The following is a 26023-nucleotide window of genomic DNA, read 5'->3' as shown; positions in this document are numbered from 1 at the left end:
GTACGGTTTGTTACGTTTACTTAATTGGTTGGCAGTTATAGGTTATAGATGTGCAATGGCCTTCATGGTAACACTCATTTTGCCAGAAACTATCATATATTTTATTAAACAGAAAATTCAGAAAGCCCTGCGGTGTTACCAATTGGGAGTTTTTATTTCTATTTAAAAGGAAGTTTAACTCATTGCCTAATACTTCTAGGTTTTTGTCAGTAAAATATGTCAGTTTTTCTTTTTTTCTGAAAAAGCTCTTTTTTTTGTTTGTCACAGAAGTATTCCACGCTCAGTCTCATTAGATTTGAATTTTGCACAAAATGTTGGCCTTTAGAAAAGAATTCAAAAATTAAAGCAAAGTTTTTCTTCTCGTTGTGAAAATGTTTATCTGCAATAATGTTGGTGAGTGAGAGTCTACCCAGCAGTGTTTTTTTTTTTTTTTTTTTGTGTGTGTTCTGTGGAAGTGGGGGGTAAAAAAGTAACCCTGTCCCTCTGGTGTGAACTGTGGGAGGTGTTTTAGTTGTATCAAGCCCTTGGCTATGAACCATTCTTATCTACACATTGATGGTGACAGCTTGGTTCAGATTGTTGGCAGTCATTTCCACAACTGTGTGTTGGGCTTTGCTAGTATGCCCTTTGCAATGGATTCGGCTCTTAACCTTTTACAAGGTGGATGTTATCTCTTGAAGCTTTTACTTGGGGTCTGTTCCAACAATGATATGCACGACAAAAATAAAAATAAAAAATAAAATAAAATAGGGGGTTGTAATATAACAGAATTTATTTTAAGACTTTTGAATTTTCTGTTTTATCTTATCATTTAACACAATCAGCTTAAAATCAAGAGGAGGATAATACGGGCTCATGGTTTTTGTCTTCAGCTTCTAATGTCACTGTAATAGGTTTACCTTAGAGTACTGTATGTAACCACATTTTCAACATAGTAGGACAATTGAAGACAAATGAAAATATAGTCGTTGGTATGATAAAAAAGCAAAAGTGTCAATCTACGGGTCAGTCTCCTACAGTAGGAAAATAATACAAATATTCTTTGCTTAAGTTAGTTTTTTTCAGAAATATGGATGGATAACACTCTTATGCTACAGACACACCAAAATGTATGTTCTTCAACGCAAATAAAGACCATATTGTTCAAACTGGGCAAGCAGGGAGGGGCTTCTTCTTCCTTTTCTTTTGCCAGTGTTTACTAGCGTATGTCCACCACCTACAGTTGGAAGGTTTTCTTGTAGACCCTTTCTGCATCTAAAAGTAGTGGTGCAAATGTCTCAGGGGCCATAAAAGATCTGGGAAAGATCTTTTCCTAGGGCTACAGGATAGGTGACCTTTCCTAAGGCTGCTGCCCCCATGAAGTGATGCAGGATATTTGCAAAGCTCAGAAAATCTAAGTTTGATATGGAGACCAAGTTTATCTGTGTATACTGGAAACCTTGATGTGATTCAAACTGTACCATGAACATCACATCAAATGATGTGTTTATTCACCCTTTGTATTTGTGATTGTATGCTTCATATATTCATGTGTTTGCTATTTTGTCACTTTTCTCCTCACATAACTGCTTGGAGGAGCTGTGTGTGTCATTTCCCCCCACAGTTAGGTTAAAAATGTCTGCTGTTAGACTGATCCATTTTTTTATCTTTCTTTTTTGCTGTTGATAGAAATTATTTTTTAAACACTAAAATGTTATTTCACCATTAATCCAGTTGGATTAGGTATAAACAAAAAAGTCTAAATGGCTAAAACTTTTTTTCTTTTTTTCTTTTCCCGAACATGTCAGTTTATAGTACAGACACCAGTATTAAGTTGTTAATGTTTGGTAGACCAGTGCATTTGTTTCCACTAAGATTGGGATACATTGGGTTCAGATCCAGTTTGGTCGTGCCAAAGAACCCAAAAATAGGGCCCTGTTTGGAATTTAGCATCAAGGATGCGATTACCAAGTGTTTCCCAAATGTGGCTGTACTGCCCATGGATGGTTCAAATGTTAGGAACAGAGTCCACATACACAGATGTATGATGACTAGTAGCACTCTAAATTTATGTTTTGTTTTTTTTAAACAGGTCTTGTTTTGGCCTGATTGTTTCATTTCCCAGCATAGCATTAAACAGTAGAGCTTCTGTACTCTAATACCATCTATTTCTATTCTGTTCTTTTTTAGCCCACACTGCAATAAGCCTAAGTGCTGCACAGTCCATCTCCCCACACACTGCATAATGGCCAAGACCAGGAATCTCTTTCCTTTTGTCGCCACAGCAACCATCAGACTATCTTTTTCCTCTCCCCTTTTTTTTCTAATTTCTTTCTCTCATAAAATTCATTATTTGTGTTGCAACAGAGAAGGATGCTAAAGAAGGCAAATGACATAAACATTTGCAAAGGCTCTGGAAATTTCCACAGATGAGAAGAGTTATGTCTTTACGTCAAGCTGCCATCCTTGCATTTGACCACTATTTTTTGCCGTCTTTCTTTCTTCTTTTCTTTTTCTCACTTCAAATTAGTCATTAGGGCATTCATTATTTCCTTTCATCCCCCCTAATAGCATTGCTCACTCCTTTTCTCCCTCTACCTTGAATAATAAAATGCTGTGATGATCATCCAGTCGTGTCTTGCCAAGCCTCTTTTTCATGGGAGTCTTAGCTGCATAGTCAACGTGCCTTGCAAGTGGGTCATCCAAAGAAAAACCTCAGCCAGCACTGTATCACAACTCCTGATGTCTACATTCTCAGTTTTGGTGTCTGAAATAGGAAAAAAATACCTCAAAACATTGTCACTTTCTTATTTTAAAAGAAAGGGGTTTTATGTTTGTAGAAATGCATTTATTGTTTTTTATTAAAGGTGTGTTTATCTTGTAGGCCATGGGAGAGAATCAATGCATGGAAAAAATTACATCATGACACTCAAATATGCTAATTGTATTGCAGCTGTATTTTCCTATAAAGCAGCAGCTGATGTTCTCAGAATGCATCATTTCCTATTTAGTCTATTACTCATCAGAGTCCTCTTTCTTTCCCCTCACTCTTATTCTGAAGGGACAAAAGCTTAGGCTTAAAGACGAAGGGAATGGAGGATCAAAGTGTATAATACCCAACCAAAAAAACTGCATGTGCACCGTGACCATTGCCCAAATGTGACCTCTGTGACCCCGATTGAGTTATTTTTGTGGCTGTACAAGTTTAAGTTGTTCATTTGCTGGCTCAGACAATTTGGATGTGGAGTGGTCAGACTGACACAGGTGGAACACATTAGTTTTGTGTTTGCAGGTTGGGGTTTTCTTTTCACACTTTTTATGTTCTTAAATCATCTGTTACTTATTAGTTTTTTCCCAGTTTCTACTGATGCAATTTGAATCCAGAATGTCCCATGTATATTTTTAATTTGCTTATTTGTCATTTTTCAATACAATTGTCCTTGAGCAGTTGTGTTAATGACTTTTGTATTGTATTGTTTCTTCAATCCTTGATGCAAACAAGGATGTTCCAATTTTTGCAGTTCCTCCAAAGAGCAATGGAGGCAGGTTGCAGCTGAAAGAAATTTTCCACTGACTTCCCCCCAAAAACAAGACCAACAAAAAAAAAAAAAACTTAACAGTTAAAATAAACCTATGGATTTTCTGGTTTCTGAAGCATTCTTTAAGTTAATTGCTGTAATAATTATGTATGAAAATTGGCAATGGTTTAGAAAAAAAAAAGTTTTTGATGTTATTAGAGCTCAAAGTTGGCAGATTTTGGGTCATTTTTATAGTTCTGACTGGCAGGTGGGTAGCCGCTAGCTCCAAGATGCCAAAATCCCACAGACTTCTATAGAGAAATAAACAGCTCACTCAGTCATTCTACAGGCCAGAACAACTGTTGTTGGTCTGCTACCTTATTTTTTTATACATGTTCTAGACATTTTTTTCTGTAGTTCAAGGTATTCAAGTCAGATGCTGGTCAGATGCCTCAATAAAAGTATGTGGTCTTACGTACAACGTTTGAACATTTTGATTAACAGATTTCATGTACCCTACTTTCAAGTAGTAGGGGTGTGGACTCCTAACAAGCGTACTCCTGTTTGGTGAGGGTGGTTGCCACAGAAACATTGATTTGGACCAATTCCTGCTTACTGACATCCTCTGGCTCTAACTTTATTTTGTCAAAGCTGGAAGCATTCTCTAAGGATGACGGTTCAAACCAAAATGGTTATGTATGTAATCTTTTTTTGGGGAGTGGTCTCAAATATCCCCTGACTACTAAAGTATTAATCTAGAGCAGAAGGAGCCAAAAGAAATCAAACTTGTGTCAGTAGCAAGAATCAATAGACACGATGTACCCCATAGTACACAGAATTCATAGACTCTGTTTAGCCACACATTTCCAATATTTTTTGTGGCATTCTCCATAAATATTTCCCGAAGCAATAACTACCTCCTTTTTGTACCGTTTAAGGTACAGGGTTTGTGTAGATGGTTATTTTTTTCCCCCCAGGGAGGTATCCAAGGTACGAGTCTGTTTATAAGTGCAAGTACTTGCTGTAAGACGGAGTAAGCTAAACTGACCTAATGGCAAATGAAAGCTGAGCTGTTTATTCACGAATGTTCTATGAAAATATGGGCTGTCTGGCATGTGCAGGTAAGCTAAGCCTCCACTCTGGCAGGTTGTAGCTGTTATTAGTGTCTGGCAGGGGAATGGGCTGCCAGGCTGTCTGACCGTTAAATGTGTCTGACACTTAATTAATGGAGAATTGTGGTTCGGCAGTTCTCCTTCAACCTAATGAAGAGAGTTTTTTCACTCGCACACCCACACTAACATAAACATAAACACACACATATGTCTTGCACTGACTCACTGTCAAAACCTTCTTAAGTATTTCAAGCAGTTCGATGTATTCTGGAGGAAAGTCTACCTCATTCAGTAACCAAAGTTATTTTTATTTCTTTTGGTTTGTTGACAAATAATCTTGCTTGGCTTGGTTTCTCTTCAAAGGTTTCTGAGCTAATAAAACTATTAGTGTTTAAATTTTTTATTAATGCACCTTTTAAAACTTTTGATCTGTAGTAGAATTGTCCTCAGTGGTCTTTAAGGGTTTTAAGACATTTTCATGTATCTGCAGAGGGTGGCTGGTTAGCTCAGTGCAAAACTGGCACATGGAAATTGAAGGCTCAATACCCAGGGGTGTGATGAGCCTCATCCAGCTCAGGTCCTTAGGTGGGACCCTTTCTAACCCTACTGCCCTGTCCCACCCGTGCCAGTCGTCAACCTGGATAAAAAGTACATAGTTGTGTCAGGAGGGTATATCCCTGATGTGATAACAAATGGTGAATAAGAATACCTTTTTTGGTTTTCATGCTGTCGGTCACTTGCAGAGAGCTCGGAGTAGAACCGCTTCTCCTCCACATCGAAAGGAGCCAGTTGAGGTGGCTCGGTCCTCTAGTCCGGATGCCTCTTGGACACCTCCCTGGAGAGGTGATCCAGGCATGTCCCACTGGGCGGAAGCCCCGGGGAAGAGAGACTATGTCTCTCAGCTGGCCTGGGAACACTTTGGGGTCCCCCCAGAGGGGCTGGAGGAAGGGAATGGGGCAAGGGAACTCTGGGCATCTCTGCTTAGTCTGCTTCCCCCGCGACCCGGTCCCGGATAAGCGGAGGAAGATGGATGGATGGGTGGCTTTCATGCTCCCAAAGGTGGCATAAAAACAATGGTTAGCACTTTTGCCTCACAGCAAGAAGGCCTTGGGTCAAATCCCAACTGGGACCATTCTGTATGGAGTTTGCATGTTCTCCCCATCCTGAGGTTTTCACTGGACACTCTTTTCCAAAAACACGCTTCATAGTTTGATTGATTGCTCTAAATTGTCCCTAGGTGTGACTGTGGGTGTGTGGATTGTGTGAACCTGCGCTGACTAGTGACATGTCCATGGTGTACCCCACCTTCACTCAACAGGAGCAGGTTAGGCCCTGCCCAACCCCGTGACCCCGAAAGGAAAACAGCTATTTAAAAAACGACTGGCTGGATGCTGTTAAAGCTTTTTAGTGTGTCAAATAACTCTATGGAACTTCCTTTACTATCAAAAAACGTATATGCCTTCTTTTAATCTTGAAAATATAAAGAAACTAGAGTTATTAGAATGTGAAGTTTCAAACCTAAATTACCTTATTTTTTAAATGATCTACCATCTTTCAAGGTAAAACATGGGCTATGACACAGTATTAATTGATCAAATGTGGGTTTTTTGTCTTTAAGGATTCATACTTTTTTCTTTATCGTCAGTACAGTTTATGCTCTTTCAGTTTTTCGTTCTGATTGGTTAAAGGCTCAGAAAAGGTGACAAGTATAACATCAGCATTGTAAAAATGAAGTAAGATGGGATGTGCTTCTGCCTCGATTTAAACTTCTGCTTAAATAGACAGAAGTTTTCATATTTGCAGATATCAATAACTGCATGAAGTTATTGAGAGATACAGATCTAGGCGAGAGTGCATCCAAAAGCCAACACTAGGCTGTCCCATTATTCACCTCACTCTCTCTTTCATTTTCATAGCAGCGGCAGTTGAAATGCTGTATTTTTGTGCCCATGCAGTTTGGTGTTTGTCCACGTGTCCCCGTGCAAGCTGTCTGTTTTTGTGGCTGTGTGTGTCCATTGTTCTCTCATAAGACGGCACGTTATTTTGTGATGAACGGAACACATGTTCTTAGAAAGCAGCAGGGAAACCTTGTCTCTGTGTGGTGAAGTAACTGAGGTGTGAGCAGTCTGGAAATGGCACAAAGTGACAGACTGAGAGGAATTCTTGGGCAGTGGGAGAGATGCCTTGGCAGTTTTTCTTTATCTCTATGTGTGACAGTGGGTGGTTGTATGCATTACTATACAAGGTTTTTGTGGAGCCAAGAAGAGCGAACATTGAGGTGTTTCTCGCCTGCCTGTCTTTATTTTACCCAGTGTGAAAGCCCCTCTGTGCTCCCCGCTGTTTCCACCCCAGCAGACTTCACACTGACAGCTTATCTTCTCTGCATCTTAACAAGAGGGAAGGGAAATGGTTAGGAATACAAGTAAGTTGCAGGAAAAATACCAAGAGGAATCGTAAAAATACTGCAAAAGAAGGTAGGATAGTAAAATAAAAAAAGATACAACTTAAAAAATTACATTTGGTTGTGTTTGGATCCTTTTGATTTGATTTATTTTTTTTATTTTTAAACACAAAATAGACTAAAGTAAAAAAGTTAATGATTGAACAAAAAGTGATAAAGTGTTTGAGAAAACGAGTGTTAAAAGAAAGATCTTAACTCCCACCCCCAATCTTAAAACATTATTTACATACATTTTGCACAATAAATATATAATATGTAATCACATACACACAAGATAATTACATGAAAAAAACATGAAGGTATGACGTCACCAGGTCCATACATTGTGTCATTAGGCTTCTAGTTTGTGAATTGAAATGTTTTCTAAATGTTTTGTTTTTTTATTGTGTAACATTTTTACTCATTTAAAAAAAAAGTTATTCTACAACCTCAACCCACAGCTAGAAATGGACAGACTTTTTATGTTGTCCTTACACCATGTTGTTTTATGTTATTTTTTTATTTTAAGCAAATATACAGTCTTCCATCCCTTTCCCTAAAAAAAGTTTTTCTTAAATATTATTAATCCCCTCATTTTTGTTCTTTTTCTGCAATGTTGCATCATACGCCAAAAATTTTTTACACGAATGTTTGCTCTTTGCTTTGTTAACATATGAGTCTCATTTTGTAAGTATAGCATTTTGAATTTAAACTCTTCTTTTAACCTTATTTTTATACTGTAATTTTTTTTCTTCAACTAGAAGCATCTTAAACTTTGCCCTTTTTTCCAACCTACCATTTGAGAAAAAAAAATAAAGAAGACAAAAACTGACACAGAGGCGGAGAGGAATCTTGCTTTGCGCTTAGAACACAAAGTGGCCCATTTGCTTCATGTTCTTCATGCAAACTCTCAGCCTACTTCAGTGGCATTCATTTTTCAGTGGGTGAGCTCATCTCCTTAAAAAGCTCCATAAACCCCCTGCCCCCTCTGACTTTACAATTTAGGATAACGTCATGTCACCTACAAAAGGTCATGATTAATTCCCTTAATTAGGAGTTTGATAACAATATTTGTCTAGTTCCTGGTTATTTTCAGTACATACTTTTCACTCACATCTCTTGCACTACCTGACTGTAATTTTTGTCTTGTGACTTATCTCTCATCAGGATTAGGTCATTTTGCTTGTTAGCAACCAATCTCTTTTTCTCCATATCTCCAACATTTGTCTGATCCATGCAATCCCTAGTTTGTGTGGATAATTGTTTTTATTGTAGGTGGATTTGGGTTTCATTGTTTGTGAGATCTGATGAATACCCTTTTCAGTGTGTGTATGAGCGCATACTCCCTCCAGCCATTTTATCAGGCACACTTGTCTAAATGCACATTGGCACAATTTGCTAATCATCCAATCACAGCGCACCAACTCAATGCATTTAGGCATGTAGACTTGGTCAAGACCGGTCTGTTGCAGTTCAAACAGAGCATCAGAATGGGGAAGAAAGATTATCTAAGAGACTTTGAATGTCTCATGGTTGTTGGTGCAAGAGGGCTGGTCTGAGTGCTTCAGAAACTACTGAGCTACTGGGATTTTCACCCACAACTATCTCTAGGGTTTACAGAGAATGGTCTGGAAAAGAGAAAAAATATCCAGTGAGCTGCAGTTCTGTGGGCAGAAATACCTTGTTGATGCCAGAGGTCAGAGGAGAAAGGCCAGACTGGTTCTAGCTGATGGAAAGACAACAGAAACTCAAAATATCACTGGTTACAACCGAGGTCTGAGCATTTCTGAAACCACAACAAGTCCAACCTCGAGACAGATGAACTACAGCAGCAGAAGACCACACTGGGTGCCACTCCTGTCAGCTGAAAACAGGAAACTGAGGCTATAATTCATACAGACTCACCAAAACTAAAGAGTAGAAGATTTAAAAAATGTCTGGTCTAATGAATCATCATTTCTGCTGCGATATTTGGATGGTAGGGTCAGAATTTGCCTGCAACAAGATGAAAGCTTTATCCATCCTGCCTAGTATTAACAGTTCAGGCTGGTGGTGGTGGTGCAATCGTGTGGGGGATATTTTCTTGGCACACTTTAGACCCCTTAGTACTGATTGAGCATTAGTTGCAATGCCACAGCCTACCTGGATTGTGTTAATGACCATGTCCATCCCTTTATGACCACAGTGTAGCATCTTCTAATGGCTACTTCCAGCAGGATAAGACACCATGTCATGAAGCTGGAATCATCTCAGACTGGTTTTTGAACATGACAATGAGTTCATTGGACTCAAATGGCCTCCACAGTCGCCAGATCTCAACCCAATAGATCACCTTTGGGATGTGGTGGAACAGGAGATCAATATTCTGGTTGTGCAGCCAACAAATCTGCAGACACTCCGCGATGATATCATGTCAATATGGACCAAACTCTGAGGAATGTTTCCAGTACCTCGTTGAATCTATGCCACCACGGATTAAGGCAGTTCTGAAGGTAAAAGGGGGTCTAACCCGGTACTAGCAAGGTGTATCTAATAAAGTGGCCAGTGAGTGTACGTACAATGCAAAATATATTTGTTATTCACGTGAGGGTGTTATTTCAGTAAAATGGATAAATGTAAAGGCTAAGGACTTCTTCGCTTGAGTTTCATTAATCTGAATATTGGTTTGGTAACAGAAACCTTGAGGGATAGGATGAGTTGCTTTTCACCAGTCAAAAATGTTTGAAATATTTTACCCATGAATTTTACGTTGATGATATATTGGGGGCTTTGGAAAGTTGGTATTCATTGCCTCTACTCAGTAAATGCAGATGGCAACGTATTGATCCAGAAAATATTAAACCTTTAGGCTAAAATTTGCCATGCAGAAATATGATGTTTAATTAATTTCAAGTGTAGGATAAACTCATTGGATTCCCTCAGCCGCCTCTTCCTAATTAGTTTGTTTAGAAGGTTTAACACCATAAAAGCATATTTAAGGAACATTCTGGCATTTGTCTTAAATGCAGTAGCATTTATCGTGAAGTATCCATTGGATCTAGCCAACCATTGAGATATCCTTGTACTCATTTACTGTCCTTGATGAAAAATCTAGCATTGGTTATGAGCAGTTACTGGATCATTTTCTGTCTTTGCTTTAATTGATATCAACCAAACAGCTCTGTCTTGGGTGCTGTGTTTAATCATTTCTCAGTTTACAGGCTGCACTAATGGGAAGACATACATCAGCCGGCCGGGATTTATTGACTGACTGGCCAATTCTCTCCACATAAGACTTTATTGACAGTTCAGTATTTGCTCATTAACCAACTAGATGCCAACAGGTCAAATTTATATATTTGTATGGTTGAATTTTGTTTTTACTTTAGTCATGTCTTTGTCCACTAGACATAATTTAAGTCATACTTCGAACAGTTGTTAGCCTGTTGATTTATTTCTCCTCATTAAGGTTTTGATGAACAGGTAATGATAGAAGTAATGGTTAATGATTAGGTATTGGACCACTAATTGTTTTGTATCTGATAGGAAATTAGTTGGTCAATGAATGTGATTAAATACCAGAGGCAAAAACAAATTCACAAACCATAAAATAGATTCATATGTGTAAACATTAGAGCCATAGGAAAGAGCGGTAGCATCTTATGGGAAGCACAGGTGTGTTTTGCCGTTCTGTTCAGGCTCATATGGCCACTTTGAGGGACATCGTTGAAAATGGAATGTACTATTGTTGTACATGTGGTAAGTGTATTGTGAAGTATTTCTAAGGTTAACTGAAGTTGGACACACTTATGAAGTACAAGTGATACTGTCGTACAGTGCCCTTATGCCACACCCTGCCTACTAGTAAGGAATAAATTACAGACCTTGCTTGAATTCCACAAACACAGGGTGTACACGTGATCTGTGAGCATCCACAGCAAACTTAAACATAAGCAGAAATCAAAGTCTTTTGAAATCACATTTCATTGAAAGTTTGAAACAGCCTTAAAAATGTTAATGTCAGGTTGTATCACTTCGATCACTCAGAGATGTTGAAATTGATAATAAAGGTGCATGTATCCATATGTGTAAAACATTTACATAGGTTGTCCTAATTTTTTTACACAACTGTATGTGTTGTATAAGTGTTCCCTATGGCCTGTCACTCGCAGAATGGCCAGAAAAAATGATGCATGAACATTTTTGCTCTACAGGCTCCCCAAGCGGTCTACGACCTTGTTATTTCATGTAGGTACAGGTTTACCCATCTTTTGCCCTCAGACAGTTTACATCAAGCTGTGTGGGCAGTTATGACCAAAGCTTCATTCAAGAAAAAGCTTCCACTCCAAAGTTTATGAAAACCACCGAAAAAGCGTGTTTTGGGCTTCTGCCTTCGAAACTCTGGAAAAGACGTGTCACTACGCAATTCCTTTTTTGGGCTCTGCGTACAAAGGGCGCAGCCCTTGAACATACGTTGAAAGACAAACCAATTCAACTGTGACCAAACAGGGACTTGTATTTGGTAGTAACATATAGGTAGAGTAATTCCCAGAATGGCCAACCGTTTGAAAATTGATCACTAGTGGAGAAATTAATATTGCGGTGTGTACCGGGTGGGAAATATATGACAATTCTTTCATTTGTCAGAATAGAGCTGAGAGAAAAAAAAAAAATTCATATGATTTACACCACATTGACATTTAGCTCCAAGCTTAATTCAGCTGTGAGTACATGCAAACATGGTAAAAGGCGTATGCTTATATAGCGCCTTTCTTCCTACAAGGACAAAGTGCTTTACAGTCACGGACCCATTCACCCAAACACACACATTCACACACTGGTGGCCGCTCCGCTGCCAAACACAGGCGCCTGCCTACCACCAGAGACAAGGTGGGGTTCAGTGTCTTGCCGAAGAACACTTCGACTCATGGGTGTGCAAGACGGGAATCGAACCTGCAATCTTACAATCATGGGTCGACCGCCCTACCACTGCACCACGGCCGCCCATGTGCTAGCATTGGGTAGAAACAGTCCAGTGTGAACACCATATGCAAACAGGGCATTCAAAAACCCACGTTGAGCCCAGTCTTAAATGCGTGACATGTGCTTCATGTGAACGTAGCATAAGGATTGAATTAGAGATACATCTCTGCTGTTTTGGGGCCCCATTGTAGAGAGACAGGCAGGGGCACTGATTCAAGATTTACTGAAGCAGAGTGGAATGCAAAAGATGAAAAACCTTTTCTTCGCTGAATGCCTCTAAACTAAAAATGAACCATTCATACAAAAAGTTAGAAGTTTTGGCTTTTTTTGTGTTTACGCTCCCTTTGGATTTCTTTGTGACTGTCACACAATCTGTCTATGTGTCTACCTTACATGCTCTTGCTTGACTTCACCATCATTGAAGCATAAAGCCACAACACACCTATTTGTTTTGCAATCCATCACTTGGCATTGCTCCTCGGCCCATTTAAGATCAAAACTCACAACTGCTGTTTTGTGCAGTAAAGCAAACATGAGAAACGCATATGGATGTCAGGTCAAAGGAATACGCAGGTGGGTCTTCAGTGTGCGCTAGTATTCGGGTATGTCATCATATAAAGCATGTCTTTTGATGTTATATTGTAACCTGGTGTTTGTTTGTTTTTGTGCTAAAAAGATGTCCCAAGTTTAATTTCAGACATAAAAAATAAATAATTAAGGCACTGTGGAGTCAAAAAATATATTTGTGATCTGTGCTGACAAAAAAAAAAAATGAAATTAAATAAAATGTTAAAAGGAAACAAGAAATGACCTTGGCCAACAGGCAAGAGTCAGAGTTGTATAACAACCTTTAATTCTGTCTTTTTGGATCACAATCTTATTAAGGCTATAGTTTATTTGAGATTAATTTCTTTGACTTTGATGGTAACTGTGCTGTTTTTTGTCATGTTTGAGTTCTGTTTCCTGTTTTATTTTGAAAGGTTCCCTGCATGTCATGTTTTTGAGTTTTACTTCACTGGTTCCAATCTCTCCTGATCGTTGTCACCTGAGTCTTGTCAGGCCTATCTGTATTTAAGTCTTGTCTCTGCCTTCCTCTTGTGCTGGTCCATTAACGTCTCTTCCCTGACTCCCTTCTGCCATGTGTTTATGCTATGCTCTCAGTAAGTTTAGTTTTGTTTCCCTGCTCTGCAGTGCTTTTTGTTAGTTTAATAAACCCCTTGCCCTGGAACCGTGTGCCTCTGTTTCTATAATTTGGGCCCTTCATGCTCACCAGCCCTCCCTACCTGACAGGTCACCTATCTTAAATCTTCTGTATCACTGCGCTGGCTTCTTTGACATCACCTTTAGCTTCATCATCTGGACAAAAACAAGCGGTAAGAGGTGAACTTTCTCTCTGAACTGATGCTTTATTTAACCCATCGGGACAATCAGCAAATATATATCGCTTTATATCGCCGAATCTTGACTGTAGCGGTGGCGTGGCGCCTTGTCACATTAACATGACAAGGCGCCGCACAACGTAACAGTCTGCTTTTTGTGAAAAAGCGATACAAATTGGAAAAAAAACAAGAATTAAGAACTAAAAACTGGTTAATATTTATTTCTTTTGTAATGGACAATGGTATAAGCGGACTCCGCTTCGTTTCGAACGGTTGTTTTAAAAAGGTGTTTTTTTTTTAAAAAAAAGCTTAAAGGTGTTTGATTGGAGGGTTCCAATTGTGATTTCAGCTCAGTAAAAAAGGAAAAGGAAAAAAAAAACAATAAAATAAAACATTCAAAATCAATAGTTATGGCAAAGATTTTGCCACTCTTTTTAATCATCTGGCTCTTTTGCATGTGTGCATGTGAGTGGTTTTGACTGCTGGATAAAACTTTTTTTTTGTCTGTTTGTCCTGTCTCTGACTGTCCACAACTGCCTCCCTATATGGCAGTAGTTCAAACCAATCATATCCAATGTGTTATTTGTCTTGGTAACGTTCACACTGCAGGCTGAAACGACCCAATTCCGATTTTTTTCTGTTTGCCCCTATGCGACCTGTATCTGATCTTTTCATGACAGTCTGAACGACACAGATGTGATATTTTCAAATGCGATCCAGGCCACTTGGGTATGTGGTCCTGATTCCGATACTGAATGCCACCTCCGTCTGAATGGCCAGGCCACATGTATCCAACCAGTACGTCATTGATACACTACAAATGTCATCATTCTGCGTTGAAGTAGGCAGGAACGAGTACATGAACATTGACCATGGCGGACGATGCTGCTGACACCAGTCAGTGGAAGGGAAGCAAGGTCACCGATTTGATTATTAATTGGGATGACAGCTCTATTCAGGGCAAACTTGAGGGCTCTTATTGCAACCGGGCGGTTTTTGAAAACAATTCCAGGGAAATGGCCGAGCGTGGAGTTGAACCTTTCCAGTGATGACTTTTTTACCTTTCCGACCATGGTCAAAAGCGCGGGGGAGACTTTCTCCAGGGTCGAAGGCGGATCCTCCTTCGGGGTTCACTTCCCCGTTCGGACCCTCAGATTCTCCAGAGCGGTTTAATAAAGAGTCAATGGCAGTTCTTCTGGGGGAAGCCTTCTTTTTTGATCGTTCTCCTTCCTCCGTAACACACAACATGAATGCGCGCACCCAACACACTACCGCTGCCCCCTTTTACTCCCTCTTGCGCTGCACGCGCTCTCTCCTCTCTCTTACAGACACACGCACGGCCTCAGCACATTCACGTCCCCATTCCACTACAGTGGGTACAGACGATCCCGGCTCCAATGCCTTCTTAAAATGAGAAGATTGTCATTGTGCTGGCTCCTTTGTGAAAATAAATGTAATAGTGCAAAAAGAGGTCCGCTGTTGACAACACTGTTGTTGACATCCATTGTTAACGTTAGCTACTTCCGCAAACAATGAGTGACGTTCACCGCTGAGTACTCTTCTGCGAAAGTGGGTCACTTCTGGGTCATTTCACGTTCACACAGGAAATCACAAAAGTTCACATTTAATTGGAAATGTGAATGGACTTAGAAAAAAATCCATTTTAAAAAAAAAAATCGGAATTGGGCATTAAGCCCTGCAGTGTGAACGTAGCCTAAGATACTGTGAAGTGTGTGTAGATCCTCCAGTGTTGGTGGAGGGCAGCCAATGTTCTTTTGTGCCATATTTATGGTCCTCTGGAAGACTATCCTATGAGCCAATGTGTTACGATGGAGTGCATGCCAATGCGGTAGGTTAAGATGTTCTCTAAGTACCACCGGTAGGAGGACACCAGTAGTCTGAGTGATGGTCTTCCTCCTCTGTGTCCTGATGAAGTGACACAGAGGAGGTAATGTAATGTCAGTTTTCTTTTTTCTGCAGTCAAGGATCAGCTCTTTGGTCTTTGCGTTGATTTGAAGCTGATTATTATCTATACATACCCTTGACTGCAGCTCCACCTCATTGCTGTAAGCTGACTTATACCCTCCTGATACGAGTCGCAGCACCGTATTGTTGCCTGCAATCTTCACTGTGGTGAAGTGGGTTGCATGGGTAAAAATCGTAAAGCAGGGGGTTCAGAACACAGCCCTGTAGGGAGATGGAGCTGAGGCTGAGGGCTGTGGGTGTGTTGGCACACTCTGACCCTCTGACTCAGATCAGACTGAAACCTATTAGTCTGAGAACAAATGGGTTATGATGCCCAAAGTCCTTGAGCTTGTCCACCAGTCCAACAAAAAGAATGGTGTTAAGCACTGAGCTATAATCCACAAAATGCAAATTAATTTATCTACCCTGCTTGTCCAGGTAAAACAGTGCAGCATAGAGGATGTTGCACAGGGGGACCCAGACATGGCCCCCCTTTGTGGCTATATAATTAGACAGTAGAGCAAGGGGTCATAGCATTTTTTATTGTACAGATAGTAAAAAGTGAAAAATGGACTTAGGCGCTACAGATGTTTTTTTTTTTTTAACAGTTAAAAGACAAGGCACAAAAAATGAAATAAAATGTTACAGACGATGAAGTGGTGGGTGTTGCGATGGATAACATGATATCCAGCTGTTTCATGTATGTGCATGGAGTTTGTGGCTTCTTTGTATGATTTTAAAACAGGCCAATGGGCACCAAAGAGAGCTGTATGATGAATGTGGAAAAAAGTTTGCCATTTCAGCAGGTGAAGTGCTTAAGAAATCTTGGGCCCAAGGAAAGACGCTGTCACTGTGAATCATCCCAGTGACATATGGATGTGCCATAAGGAGAAGCTCAAGGATGTTGTGGTTGCAGTAGATGTGGGAGGATAGAAGGCAACACATCATGCAAAGGCATGGGCCAGAGTCCCTGGAAGTCGTGAGCTTTTACTCTCTAAAGACCTCCCACTTTAAGCACCAAAATGAAAGATTTGTAAAAAGAATTGTCTAAATGTATATGATGTATCTGTGTACAGAATTCATGGAAAGATTTTATGAATAAAAATTCTAAAACCACTAATGCCAACATACACTAAAATGATCAAAGAAAAATATTTTTTATGAGAGTATTTTCAAAGTCTATTCCTTATTCAAATAAGGGACTTTTAGTTTATGACTTATCCAAGTTTGTTCATAATTTTTTAAATATTTTGTTTAATTGCCATAAACGGAATTACCACACAATAGAACTTTAAATCATGTCTGTTATAATTGCATTTGGGTACACAATAGTAGGCTGTGAGAGGCTTAGTGTCTTGCCCATGAAACACATAGACGGTTAAGCTTGGGATTTAAACACCAGATTAACCAACTGGCAAATGGCTGCTCAACCCACTGAGCTACAGCCTCTTCCAGCAGCTGTGGTTTTAAGTATTCAATTCAGCTCTGATTGATTCCACTCCAGTGAAAATCCTGTTTTCTGGTGTTTTTAACATTTTCTAGTGGTATATAATTGATCACAAAGGACATATATAAAGAAAATGTAGCTTAAAATTGCATTTCTGAGTGCTGTATTTTTCATACTATACGGCACACCAGATTATAAGACGCACTGTCAATAAATGGTCTATTTTCAAACTTACGGTATGTCTCATTACTTGAGGCGCATTGAACGCATTGAACTATAAGGCGCTTATTTGCAGGGCGTAAAAAATAGATAAATAAATAAATAAAACATACCGATACCGCTCAAACAAATGCTAGTGTGACTGCGCTAACTCGAAACCTTGCTAGTACGACGCAAAAGAAAAAAAACTCGGACACCGCTACACATTGGCCGAGTCAGTGTATTCACAATTATGTCCAATCTTGTTTGTAGCAAAATTAATCCATGCATAAGGCGCTCTGGGTAATAGGGTGTACTGTCATTTAAAGAAAAAGGCCTTTGAGTGCACGTTATGGTGTGGAAAATATGTTATTTCTTTATTTAAATGGTTGTAAATCAGAAACAAAAATAGCAGTTTGAAAAAGAGCTTATTTCTGAGGTAGAAAAAAACCCCAGGGGGCCACAAGCTCCTTCCATTCTGATGCATCCACTTACAGACAAATGTATGTATTCATTTTTCTCATCTGAGCTGGAATCTGGATCTAAACTGTACGGCTGGTTAGCTTCAATATTGCTCGCCATTTTTGTTGCACTGCATGAGGGTGTGAGGGGCTGTCAGCAAGTGGGAGAGAATCTGAACAGAGAGTTCTGAACAACAGAAAGACGGGGGGCAATTCAGAAGTGAATTTCTTATGAACCCCTGCCGCTCTGCAGAAACTATGTCAAATAAAATGACAGGTTCTTTGACATGGACTGAAAGCAGTATAATCAAAATTAAAAGACCATTAGGAACACTTCAAAAATAGATCAAAAGATGATTGGAGTGTGTCTTTAAACCTTTTAAATAAAACCGTTTTTCATACATTTCAGTGCTCCTCAATTTAAAATAAATTGACCACACAGTAGTCAAAATAACAGTAATAAATGTCATAGAAGATAAAGTGTATATTTCCAGCATATTCGTTTTCTGAGGACTGTTGGAGTAACAGCACCATGGGAGGTGGTTTATTGCCATTACTAATAACCTGAAATGGAGAGTATGACAGGACTATTTCCTACTTGCACACACAAACACAGCACAGTGCATACAAGCTACAACTGGAACTTCTCCACTCTGACAGTGCTCTGCCCTCGATCAGCTTTAATGCAGTTAAATCAGTCATCCTGTTCACCCCCTCACAACCGCCCACCCCTTCATGACCGTTCCACACAGATTCACAAATACACACTCAGGCATTCTCGGTCGGTGGATAAACCTTTCCCTTTTTTCTCACATCTGTCATCGTTGCCCTCCACTTTTGCGGAAACCAGAAATAGATTTGACAAGTTAGAATGTCTGACTTTTCATAGCAGGAGAGGTGAGTGTGTCTAAATGATGGCTCTGTTCCATTAATCTGTGCCAGGGAGGCAGTGACTGCAGTCCCTTGCAACGGTGCATTCCAATGCAAAGCATCTTATTTTGAACTGTTCATTCCTTTCTGAGTATCAACAGCTAACGGTTTTTAAATTAATTTAATATTACTTCTGTACATAACTAAACTCGCATACTTTATTTTTGAACCTCCATCATTTATTAGACTATCAGATGAAAGTACCTTAGCTCTTTAGTGTCTTTAACAGTCAAATGAGAGCTGAGTAATTCACTGCAACCTTGGCATGTAAACAGTCATCCTGCTTTTTCATCAATAAAAGAAAACATTCACATTTTATACAGCTGTAGTGTAACTGCGTTGAGCTGGAGACCCCTTCTTTAAATGGAAATGTGAGTTCTCTTAGTGCTGCAGACACCGTTAACTAATTCAGGATGTGAACCTACTTAACAGAAAAAGGATTGACCCAGCTCCATTTATGTTTTGCATTCTTGAATCAATAATAGTCTTGTGTAAGTGTTAATAAGTTTGGAAATTATTTGCACTATTTTATTTTCTTTGATGTTTTTCCAAAAGAATAAAAGAAAATGTGTTGGTGCTGGCCTTTTTTTTGTTCCTTTTTTAACTTTTAGACCATTATTTTTCACAAACTAAATAACTTGCAATCTTAACTTAAAAATGAGTAGTTTGGGTATAAAAACAGCCAAACTTGTCTACATGTAGTATACTTCTTAACCATCATAGCAGAAAGATATCTTTTAGAGCCTCTATCGGTGCTCATTTTCTTTATTTTCTACTTCCAGAAAGCATCAAATGATAAAAAGAAGTTACTGTAATAGAGTAGTGAGCGCCAAACACTGTAGGGATATTTAAAGGGGACTCTGTCACATACATATAAAATGCAAATTCTGACTTTGATACTAGCTAATCGCTGGTTTTAGGAAATATTTTGTTGTATTCCCGTATGAGTACAAAATTACTGTTATCTGTTTATGTTGTGGATTTTGAAATGGCAACTTTTGGTCTTACAGTAAAGAAAAGTTTATAAAAAGATAACAATGAAGGTGGCAAAACATGCTGATAAAGATGCAAATGTAGATTTAATATATGTTTTTGAGCTTTAACAGAAACACAAACAATGCGTACATTTGTTCTAACTGTGAGAGAATTATTAAGGTATTTGTCCAAATCCACTCTCTAAGATTTTAACGCACACACAAAAAATAGTTTCTCACTGGGTCTCATACTTTATACCACATCTGGATTACCGAAATAAAGGTTTATGGTAAGAGAACAAAGCTCTTTGTTTTTGTGGGTGTTTCCTTTTAGTACTGTTGTTTGCTTTCACTTCTGTTTTCTGGTTCAGTTGTTTTGCACCTGTCAGTCACACTATGGTTCAGGCTGTCAATTATCCACAGCTGACTTCATTTACAGTAAATCCTCCTCAGTGTATTTAAGTGCCCAGTCAACTGCATTGTCACTCCTCTGTTTGATAGTGAAAAACAGTGATTTCATGGTTTTATCTAGGGTTACGTACTTGTAAACAACCCCTTGTTTTTACCAAATGTTATTGTGCATGAATTTAGAATTGGATTTTCTTTTCTGTTTTTGTTTTCATACTACTCTATGAATCTGAAAACACTTGACACTGCAGGGTTTTGAATTAGAATTGAGTCTAAAAAATGAGGTAGCAGTTTGACGCGCATGTGGCATTCTGTGCTTGCCTGGGTCCAGTCCAGTCCCTGTGGAGGAAGTGAGTTGCATCCAAAGTCCAGCACAAGCTCTGGCCCAAGTCCTCTGCGAGAGTGTCACCGGGTCTGTGAGCAGAATGACAGAACCCATGTGTGTGACGCACGTGAGCTACTCGCCATCTCTCAGGATTTCTGTACTGTAGTAATTTACCAAAATACATGCATGTCACCAAATCCAGAAAAAGCTTAAGCAGTGGAGTGTAACATTTTTATTATGCCGCCTATTGTTGGTTGTGATGGAGAACAGTTTGGCTCAACTTCATCAAAACTCAATTTCAAGGATAAGAGCTGTTTCTACTCTGTTCATGTGTTAAGTTCTTGAAGTAAAGGACACACTCCAGTGAGAACGGTCTTCTTGGTGTTTTCAGCATGTTCTTGTGGCATTATGCTGATGATGGAGGACAAAGAAAATTAAATGTATTTCAGAGTATTTCTGTGTTGAATTTGTTTTGAATCAGAAGTAAATGAAAAAAATGCAGTTTGAAAAAGATCTTATGTGTGATGTAGACAATACGCCTGGGGGGCCATAACCTGCTGACCAAAAGCTACATTATCGTCTGTTTTCCTCATCTGAGCTGGAATCTGACTCCAAACTGTACGGCTGGATAGTTCCAAAATTTGTTGCACCACTAATGTTAGATTGCTAGGATCTGGAAGCTAGATTTCAGTTTGTGCCCGGCCGGAATTCTATGACAGCAAGTCTTTCATGCATTTGAATAGAGCCATGAGAGAAAAAGACCTGCCCAAAACTCAGAGATGAAGTTTCACTAAAATCCTGCTGCTCTACACAAACTCTTAAATAATGACTTTGTTTTGGATTTTGGCTAAAAGCGGCATAATCATGATAGACCACTGGGAACACTTTAACCATCGATCAAAAGGTGATTGGAGTGGAACAATAAATTTACATTATTGAATATAATGTTTTCACATTTAACCCTCCTATTATCCTTGGGGTCAATTTGACCCCAATTCAATGTTTGTCATTAAGTAAATAATGGTTAATCTTTTTAATTTTTGTTCATGTTTTTTTTCTCTAAATGTGCTAAACACAAGGAGCCGGTTTAGCTCGTGCTGGTTTGCGGCGCCTTCCGTCCGTGAAACCAGGGTTCGACTCCGGGCTGCTCCCTGTTCCCTTCTCTACCTCTGTGCCGGTTCCAAGCCCGGTTTGAGAAGGTTGCGTCAGGAAGGGCATCCGGCGTAAAACATTGCCAAATTTACCATGCGACTTGTTCGCTGTGGCGACCCCTGATGGGAGAAGCCGAAAGTGGAAGAAGAAATGTGCTAAACACAAATTGCATACATTGGTGTTCCTCGGGGGTCAATTTGACCCCAGGGTGTTTTAGCTGTGTAAAATTTGTCTGTCTGTGTGTGTGACCTAACATCCCCACACCTGCAGGTGCAGACTTGATACTTTTGAGTTGATACATAACAGGGGGGTGGGGAAAACAACTATTCCCACGAGAACTTTGATATTTCTCGTGGTGTTGTGTGGACTCCTGCTAAAATGAGGAAGCCAATGTAGGCTTGTGAGTTGATCACATCCAAGTCTTTCCAACCACACATGCCTCCCCTCTAAAATTATCATCTCATGTAAAATATTTTCAATTGATGGTTACATATTTTATGTTGTATAAATATATTATAATGTTGAACTGTAACACTTGAAGGTCACTTTACTTTGCTGAATGTCACTTTGCTACTGCCGCAGACAACAGAACTTCCTCATTGTGGGATATATAAAGATTTATCTTATCTCATATCACAAATGAAGAGCTCAAATAATGACTTTATCTTTAACATGACTGACTGTGTGTCTAGTGGGACACACTCTTAGCAAGAAATATGTCTGCAACGAGCATGCACCAACTCTCTGCACGTCCTGTGTACAGCAGTGCAGACTAAAAGCTCGACTCTGGGCATAAAGAACTGTTCCATGTTCTGACTATCTGACTTATGTTCTCATTATGATTTTCTGTTTCACACAAAAACATTAGAAAAAGGAAAAAAAGAGGGAAAATACTCTAACTCTGCCACTGCCGGTACCAAGCCGGGAGACTTTATAGTGACTAACCACAAATATATCACAAAAAAGGTGACAAAAATAGTAAAAAATAATGCCAATATGCTTTATTCTGTGACAGTCATGAATGTGCACCCCAAATGAAAAAAGATTTAGATGGAAATTTTTCAAGATCACCCAACTTTAAAACTGAAAGTTTAACCTGATGGTGGCAATACAGCAAAGGTCATATAATCATCAAAACCAATAGAGTTCAAACTCTTGTGGTCATTAATGTTGTCAGTGCATTTGAGAAGATTTGTATGAAAACTTTTCAAGATACGGTCATTCTAATTTAAAAGTTTGACCTGATGGTGGCGCTAGAGAACAAGTCAACCCACTGATCTGTTTCATTATCAAGGGGTTATTTATGTAATCAACAAATAAACAATGTGCCTGACACAAAAACATGGTCAACAATTTTATACAAATCATTTTCTGAAGGCAAATATCCCTGGGGTCAAATTGTCCCCAAGGGTAAAATGTGAGAGTAATATTTGAGGATAATACGATGCTTAATGTTATGTTGCATTTGATCTGTGAAACTGTCGTTAAACTCAATGTTTCTTATGACCGGATGAACCTTTGCCTATTTTCAGGGTAGTTCTAACATGAACATGTCCTTCTCTCCCTTTCACCCTCTCCAGCCTTGCCCAGTTACACCTGCGGTAACCCTGGACAGCTTCTGAACGGCCAGCATCAGGGGTCCACCTATAACATCGGAGACAAAATCCGGTACAGCTGCAGCCCCGGCTATGTGCTCGAGGGTCACACCACACTATCCTGCCTCGCCACTTCAGCTGGCACTGCAGCCTGGGATTTCCCTCTCCCTTACTGCAGAGGTTTGTGATACAAATCAACCTTTTTTATTTTTTTTAAAACATTTCAAACAACAAAGTAGATATTTTGTTTGACTTTTAACATATTTGACTTGGGGGCAAAAAAGTGACACAAACATCAGCACTGTGTTTATAAGATATTTTTGATTCAGTAACAAGTGATAAAAACAGACGAATGTCCCAAATAGTTTGTCTTGTTCATTGTGAATAGCATGGGGACAGATGGACCAAGACAAAATATGCAGAACTCAAACATAAAATCTGACGTAACAATAAACAGACTGCGTTTTATAATAGTTTTTTTATTGGCCGTTCGATGCAACGCTCCGGCCCCATGCATGCTTATATGTATTTACAGATGTCTCCTCATGGTGTGACATAGCTTTTTGCAGTTTTACTGATGTCTTATTTGCCATAGTGGGGCCTGGTGTGTTCACTCCCTGTGAGGTGCTTGCGCCAGTTGTCAGTTAGCAAGTACCCCTGCGGCAGTTACACCTGCCAGTGTGTGCTGTTTCTCCCAACAAGACTCTGTTTTTTACCATTATTCCCTGTTAGCAAGAGTGACACCACTGCAAAAAATAAATAAACCCCCAAGAATTCTAAAAACGATTATATAATATTTTAAAAACCAAAATGGAAACTAATGTTGCAGACTTGTCAGTTTCCGTATCAATTTGCCGTTGTGTGTTTCCATGTGGCCAATGGTGGGTTTCGGCGTGCCTGCTGAGCAGACCGCTGAGACGCTGCGCCATCTGTGGCTAGGCCGGGAGTCAGGAAGCCCACATAGAAGCACACATGGCTGCAAACCACCGCCAACACCGTCTCCACCCACCCAACCTCATGCAGGCACACACCTGTACTCCATTTATGAGTGAGAAATTATTGCGCGCACATTTTCGTGATGCTGCCCTCAAAGTGTGTTTGAATTTTGCCAAGAATCTACAAACAGTTACTTCATTCTGCCCTTTAGTTCTTCTCTCCTTAATCAACTAACAATTAGTGTGAGAAATTAGTTTTCCATCTCCCCTCTCAGGTCCGCAAAGACTTCACCCTGCAAAAATCCCTCAAGCACTCAGGGATGTGATTATGCCACCTTTTCATCAGAAATTACACGCCAACAAGTTTTAGAAACTGGCAATTTCCCCTCTGATTAATTGAGGTCTCTTAATATCCCATAAAAGTCAACTTGTACACCTGAATGCTCCTTCATAATGCATAAGTATATTGTTAATGTCAGTCCAATTATAAAAGCTGCTCGTATGTGCAACACTGGAGCTTGCACTGCGCTGCAGGAGCAGAGAATATTTTGGCACGGTCACCATCGGGGGACCGTGCAAGGTGTGCCAGCACTCTTGAGCCAAGGATGATAGTTAGTGATGGAAGGGATAATGCTTTACATGTCCTGTGTCGAGCTCATCAATTTACCAGATTGTTTTCAGAATTCGTCTTTCTTACCGAGCAAACATTTGACCTCCACCCCAATTTGTATGCACCTAGTACTCTATCGCTGCCCACCCAAAAAAATGAGAATAACACAGTGGGAGAAACTGTTGTTAAAAATCCATTAACAAAATCAAAACACACATGTTGGAGATATTCAAAGGAAGTTTTAAACTATTAGGGACGACCCTTAGACCAACGGATTCTTGCAACCAAGTGAGAAATCTGGCCATTTTCACATTTTTTCCCCCACAATACTGGGAAAAGAAATCTTTTGTTCAAATGATCTTCAAATAATTTCACACACACGCCACCAGGTCTACAACCACAGCCAAAGTTTAATTGACTTCTGACCTCTGGAAGAGGCCACCACCTTTAATTTTCTAGGCCCTTTCATACATGAATTCATAGCTCAAGCTTAACGAAATGATATGACATACAATACAAAAAACGTGGGCGTGGTCAACAAAAACACCTGTTTGGCATATTTGACATTGAAAAAACAAACAAAACATAAATATAAATAAATAAATGAATAAATAAATAAATAAATAAAAAACTACTGAACATGTGTCCAAATTGCAAATAAAATCCAAGGTACTATATAGTCATTTAGGGGTTAGGGACTATTGAGGAAATTCAGACAGCTATTTTTCTTTTTTTTTCTTTAGCGTCATATTGATAAAGCAGAAGGGAGGAAGATGTGGTTGTTGTGGAGCAGGAAGTAGCAGAGATTGGAAAGGATGAGGTTAGGAAGTCTCTGAAAAGGATGAAGAGCGGAAAGGCCGTTGGTCCTGATGACCTACCTGTGGAGGTATGGAAGTGCTTAGGAGAGACAGCAGTGGAATTTCTAACAAGGTTGTTCAATAGGATTTTAGAGAGTGAGAAGAGCCAGGCTTAGGAAGAAGGTGGAGATTTGTGAGCAGCAGTATGGTTTCATGCCCCGTAAGAGCACCACTGATGCCATTTTTGCTTTGAGAATGTTGATGGAAAAGTACAGAGAAGGTCAGAAGGAGCTGCATTGTGTGTTCGTAGATTTAGAGAAGGCGTATGACAGGGTGCCGAGGGAGGAGCTGTGGTACTGTATGAGGTCGTCTGGAGTGGCAGAGAAGTATGTCAGAGTAGTTCAGGACATGTATGAGAGAAGTATGACGGTGGTGAGATGTGCTGTAGGTCAGACAGAGGAGTTCAAGGTGGAGGTGGGACTACACCAAGGATCAGCTTTGAGTCCTTTTTTGTTTGCTATGCTGATGGACAGGCTGACAGACGAGGTAAGACAGGAATCTCCCTGGACAATGATGTTTGCTGATGACATTGTAATTTGCAGTGAGAGTAGAGAGCAGGTGGAGGAACAGCTAGAGAGGTGGAGGTTTGCTCTGGAAAGAAGAGGTATGAAGGTCAGTCGTAGTAAGACAGAATACATGTGTCTGAACGAGAGGGATCAAGGTAGAAGCGTTAGGTTACAGGGAGCTGAGGTGAAGAAGGTGCAGGAGTTTAAGTACTTGGGGTCAACAGTTCAGTGTGATGGGGAGTGTGGAAAAGAGGTGAAGAGGCGAGTGCA

At 39.7% G+C, this 26023-nt stretch overlaps 1 protein-coding gene across 3 annotated transcripts in view; it reads left to right on the top strand.

Annotated features, from left to right (window-relative positions):
- Nucleotides 1-26023, top strand: part of csmd2 (CUB and Sushi multiple domains 2) — a 279666-nt gene that overhangs the window by 51368 nt on the left and 202275 nt on the right. For all 3 annotated transcript variants that reach the window (XM_023959868.1, XM_023959867.1, XM_023959870.1), the window contains exon 4: nucleotides 22831-23025. In XM_023959868.1, the coding sequence (XP_023815636.1) occupies nucleotides 22831-23025 (195 nt within the window). The remainder of the gene's footprint in view (nucleotides 1-22830; nucleotides 23026-26023) is intronic.

Source organism: Oryzias latipes, chromosome 11 (genome assembly GCF_002234675.1).
Source record: "Oryzias latipes chromosome 11, ASM223467v1".
In the NCBI taxonomy this organism is placed as follows: domain Eukaryota; kingdom Metazoa; phylum Chordata; class Actinopteri; order Beloniformes; family Adrianichthyidae; genus Oryzias; species Oryzias latipes.
The sequence above is the reverse complement of the archived record's forward strand: the minus strand, read 5'-3'. Positions and strand labels throughout refer to the sequence as shown.